The sequence below is a fragment of the Silurus aristotelis genome (genome assembly GCF_946808225.1).
Source record: "Silurus aristotelis genome assembly, chromosome: 19".
NCBI lineage: Eukaryota > Metazoa > Chordata > Actinopteri > Siluriformes > Siluridae > Silurus > Silurus aristotelis.
The window spans coordinates 23,721,518-23,726,517 of NC_139592.1; the positions used below are offsets into that span (position 1 = coordinate 23,721,518).

General features: G+C 44.4%; 1 protein-coding gene across 1 annotated transcript in view; it reads right to left on the reverse strand.

The window, feature by feature from the left end:
- The window catches only part of nhsa (Nance-Horan syndrome a (congenital cataracts and dental anomalies)), a 29,266-nt gene that overhangs the window by 1,974 nt on the left and 22,292 nt on the right, over positions 1–5,000 (reverse strand). Inside the window, exons 6-9 of the mRNA XM_083521451.1 lie at positions 4,789–4,920; positions 1,991–4,681; positions 1,751–1,874; positions 1–1,653 (exon numbers count right to left, since the gene is read on the reverse strand). The exon at positions 1–1,653 is cut by the window's left edge and continues 484 nt beyond it. Of these exons, the coding sequence (XP_083377577.1) occupies positions 1,071–1,653; positions 1,751–1,874; positions 1,991–4,681; positions 4,789–4,920 (3,530 nt within the window). The 3' untranslated portion in view covers positions 1–1,070. The remainder of the gene's footprint in view (positions 1,654–1,750; positions 1,875–1,990; positions 4,682–4,788; positions 4,921–5,000) is intronic.

The following is a 5,000-nucleotide window of genomic DNA, read 5'->3' on the forward strand; positions in this document are numbered from 1 at the left end:
ACACGTCACATCATCAGTCACTGGATTCTTTTCTTCCATTTACAAAATATTTCATCTTAAAAAAAGAGTTGAATTTACATGAAGTTACATTTCACAGGGTTTAATATACACTGTATGGCCAAAGGTTTGTGGACACCTGACCAGAAGATGAGAAAATCTCATGCTAGCGCATCCAAAAAGGTCCGATACAAGTGTGTGTCTCAGACTTTGAAGAAGAACCACATACAGCTGGAAAAGTCGGGTGTCCCAATACTTTTGGCCAGACAGTGGAACTCAGTGAAGCTCATTTTTCAAAACCAGGTTGAACTTGTTGAACAGGTTGAACAGGTTATTTCAGTTAGAAAGCCAGAAATAGCTTTTTATTTGCTAAATTTTATGTAATTATTAAACACACCTGGGGTGAACGTTAGAAACCGACACACACACACACACACACACACACACACACACACACATTCACACACACAGGGTTGTGGTACAGGGATGATGTCCAAGGTACAGACACCAGATTTGTGAGGTTTTATATTTTTTATACGAAAAGGAGTTTGAGATTTAAAATGGTAATTTAAAGAAAGTAGAACAGAGATAAAGATTCATTTTTCATCTCATCGCATTTAAGATATTTTGCATATTTGTTTTTCGGTTATTTAATTTGAAAAAAGTGCAAAACACACAGCAACAATAAACCTGCGAAAGGTTTCAACGTTTTTCTTTTTGCCAAATGACGTCACATCCAGCTAAAGTCATGTGATCATTTTAAAAACAGTTTGTGCGGAAATACTACTTGTTGCTACAACAGTGTAAAAGGCCACTATCTGATTGTACTAGGTTTCTCTCCTGCTGACAGTTTTTCGCTTATTTCACAGTTAATGCCCATAAAAAATGCAATTATTAAATTAGCATAAAATTTCCCGCACAATGCTGCATAAACCTCAACAATTTCATGAGCTGTACACCTTTTTTTTTTTACCTTGCAGAAGGGCAGTATATCAGCACAGGATTCATTTTGTTTAAAACAAATGAAACAAAAAAAAAAAACAACAACCAGCATTAGTAGTTTTGTTTTTCGTTTAGGAAGAACGATCATCATGTGGACTTCCATCTGAGTTTTCCGTTTCCCCTTCAGAAATAGCCTGCATGGGACTGGTGTAAAACCGGCTGCGTGTGCTGTAACGACTGCTGTTTGCAGCTGGTGGTAACCTTGAACGACCTTGTCTGGAAGAAGTAAAAACTTTTGTGGAGAACCCCTCCACGTTGGCTTTCGGGTAGGGGCTGTGAAGGACCTCAGATGTTTCCTCTGGAGACTGCGGCTGAAACGGCGACGGAAAGCCTTCAGGGAGTTTCGTACCTTCTGAAAGGGGTTCACTGTAAGTTCTTGATGTGACTGGACTTTTTAGGATCTCAGTAGCTGATATGCGAAAACTTGATTCGGAGCGACTTCCCCTTTTAAGGAGGAGCTTTTTGAATTCCTCGTTGGAGGTGTTGGACTTTTTGACGCTCCTGTAGATTTGGCTCGATGCTCGTTGGGAGCTTGTCGGCGTTAGAGGGGAACTCGGGGAGGTGGCAGGAGAGGTGGCAATGGAAGCACTCAGAGAACTCAGAATAGCCGTGTCTCCTTTCGATTCCTTTCGCCCGAGGACTTTTCTTTTAGACCTTGAATGACAGATAGTTACTTACAGCATCAACTGGCTACAGAATACAGAACTATTTCATAACTAACCACAGGATTAACCTTAAAACTAAAACATACCTGTGAATCATGGCGAAGAGATCATCAGTTGTACGAGCTTTAGAAGGAGAAAGGAAAACGCTGTCTTCTTCAGGCGCTGATTCATCCGTCAAAGGAGATTCTACAGGTTCACTAGGTGTGGATTCTGCCAAGAGATTTCAAAAGTACTCTCATTTTTTCTGATGAATACATTTAAGTTACCTGGCAAGCAGATGAAAAGCTGTTTTGCATTAGAGAACCTTTTCTTTAGTAGAGACTCACCTTTGCTAAAGTAATCCTCTGTATCAGGTGTAGACACTTCCCCCATGGTCTCCTGTGAGGCACTTCTGGTTGGACCACCTGATGACTCTGATTCATCTTTAGGATTGCTTATATCCCTAATCTCTGATGATTCCAGCGATGAGTAAAGAATTAAATCAGGCACTTGGTCAAATTTCTCAGATCTTTTACAGAGTGAACCATCATGGCCAGGTGGTAGTTCTGTTTTTGTTGTTTCTTCAGTTAATTCAAGCATTACTTCCTGGTCCTGCTCTTTTTCCAAACTGCTTTGAGGAGAAATTTCCTCTGGTTCACAAGGTACCTTTGGACTCTCTGATATGTCTACCATCATGTCATCCTGGTTGGCTTGCTCAGAAATTTTGCTGAAGGCAGTCATGCTCCAAAATGGTGCTGGGGCGATCCTGTCAAATCTGTTTTTTGTAAAGGAAATCTTTGGCAGACTTCCAAATTCTGGTCCATCTTTAGGAGTAAACATGAATTCACAGTTATCTTGTGTGAGGGATTCATTGGTGAGTGGTCTATAAGGTGGAGGCTTCCTGGTCTCATTGAGCATGGTCATAGTGGGCCTCTTGGGGCTAGTGGAAGCATCTGTTGAAGCAGGATCATGGTTTTCTTCGCCAAGTTTGCCAACCGAACGTAGCTGGACAGAATGAAGCATCATGGGGGTGATTTCCAAAGGACTGGTGCTGCTAGGTTCAACATTTTCAGTTGTGCTTATAGCCACTTTGTGTTTGCTATTGTTAAAAACATGGATATGGTTTCTGTGTGATAAAGGCTTTTTGTCACTGTGAAGAGCACTTAGGTCAAGGTGGGTGGGAGGTATAATGGGTAGCTCGAGATCCTTTTCGGATGTGCACTTCTGCAGCGAAGTGAGGGATGACTTTCTTTCTGGGACCTTTGGTTTCCTCTTTCCACCAATGGGAGGCAAAGGATTGGGGTTTGGAAAAAAGGCAGATGAAGATGTTGGTGTCTCAGACTGGCTCGAATAGCCACTGGAAGGAGACGCTAGGTTTACCAGCTTCTCTGGGGAGAGCAGTCTGAAATCAGCTTCCACAGAAGAGCCAGACTGAGACTCTGAGCTCTCTTGTGACTTCACAGATTCGATGACCGTTGTCCCGATAGGGGTGCAGGAGTTTGACAAAGATCTGTAATTATCGTTGGACTTCAGGTCATTCACAAGCCAGAGTTCTGCGAAGTCTGACTGCACAGTTTCTTCATTCTTTATTAAGGACTGTTTGTCTGTAGAACCAAGCAGAGCCACACCTGGAATCTGATTAGAAATCTGTCCACCCCAGGCCTTTGTGAGCACCTCATCCTCTCGCTGGTCACAGGGCAAAATTGGTGAATTCCTGTCCTTGGAAGACTTCGTTATGTCCTGCTCTATTGTTATCTTTGGTTCATTTGTTACAGAAGCTAATTCGGCATGGCTCCTAATTTTCTTTAACGAAGAGCAGCGTTGTGGAGGTGATGGCTTGACCTTTGGCTTCTTCAGAGAAAGATTGCATCTTCCAATTGATGTATGACCGCTGTATTCTTCCTTTTTCTGGTCGACTGATGCATAGTTGTATGTGAAACTTTTTGTACTTTTAAGACCACAGTCAAAGTGCATGGAGGTGTAGTAGCCCTCTGCGTCCACAGAGAAGTGCGACATGGTGTCAGCCTTGTCAGAGGAAGGCTTATCTAAGCTCTCGATGGTGGCTATGCTAACAAAGCTTGGGCACTCTAGGCTGCCCTCCCTTCCCCTAGAGTGATCAGGGCTGAACCTGTTGTGACTGCGTTGAGGATAGCTCCAGTCAGCTTCGCTTGCCATGCTAACTCCGACCTCATCAAGCATGTCAGTTGTAGTGGAAGCAAACGATTCTGATCGGTGATCCTGAACAGAGTATGGCTCAGGAGAGTCCTCAGAAATGTGAAGAGCTGTGTTTAGAGACAGCTCGGAGTCACAGTGTGTGAGTGGTGGTGAGGCAGCAGGATGAATCGTCTCCGATGTCTGCGAAGGGCATGTGGAACTGCTGCCACTCCAGTTTCCGCTGGAAGACTGGTGGTCTTCTTTGTGGTCCATCTGGCTTCCCAGAGCTCCAGTGTTAGAGTGAAGAGGGCTACTAAAGGTGTCCGAACTGGACGAGATCTCATCAGTTTTACAAGATAGACGGGACCGACCTCTCTGCATCCACATGTGCTCTGGGCTCTCGGGATGCTGGTTGAAGCTATCTAGCTGCCTCTCAGGCTGCACCTGCTCAGTACTCTCCTCCTCATCCTTTAGTGTGTCTTCTACTGGTACCAGAAGGAATTCTTCTTCTTCAAATGGTGAAAAATCTCTCTCTTCTTCATCATCGCAATCGATTCGTAACTTGTCGATTATTCGGATGCCTTCTCGAGGAAGGCTACGTGAGCGTAACTGGGAGTCAATAGAGGTGCTAAACATGGTATCTGAACCGTCTGGCAGGGACGGTATGTTTCCTGTGGAATGAGAAATCGGGAAAGTCGCACTCTGACCCCTCTGAGCTCTAATCCGTCTACGAGACGGTGCAACAACAGCGATCAGGTAGTCTTCCGTCTGGCAGCCGGAGTCTTTGGTGCTGAGATGGGCGAGTGCGAGGTCCTCCTGGCAAGCTTCAGGGCTGGAGTGCACTACCACGGCCTGCTCACTAGCCACAGGAGAATCATCAGAGTCTGGAAAAGAATTTAAAACTATTTAATTGTAAGATTTGATCAAAAACAGTGAAATGATACTAGCTATGATTGGATTTTTTAAAAGAAGGGATAAAAGGTTTACATGCCTAAGTCTTGATGGACTTGTCTGGGAAAGCCCGTGATCGTTTTCCGTCTTCTCAGCTTCCGTCTCCTCTGTAGCACTGACTGCGAGTAGGCTAGTGAGCAGCGAACACTGGCATCTCTGTCGAACCCGGCCCCTGTAAAGAGCGCCAAGACATAAGGAGCTGCTCGTTGCCAAACCCTCCCATTTCTCACACTCGGCCATAATGGAGGACGT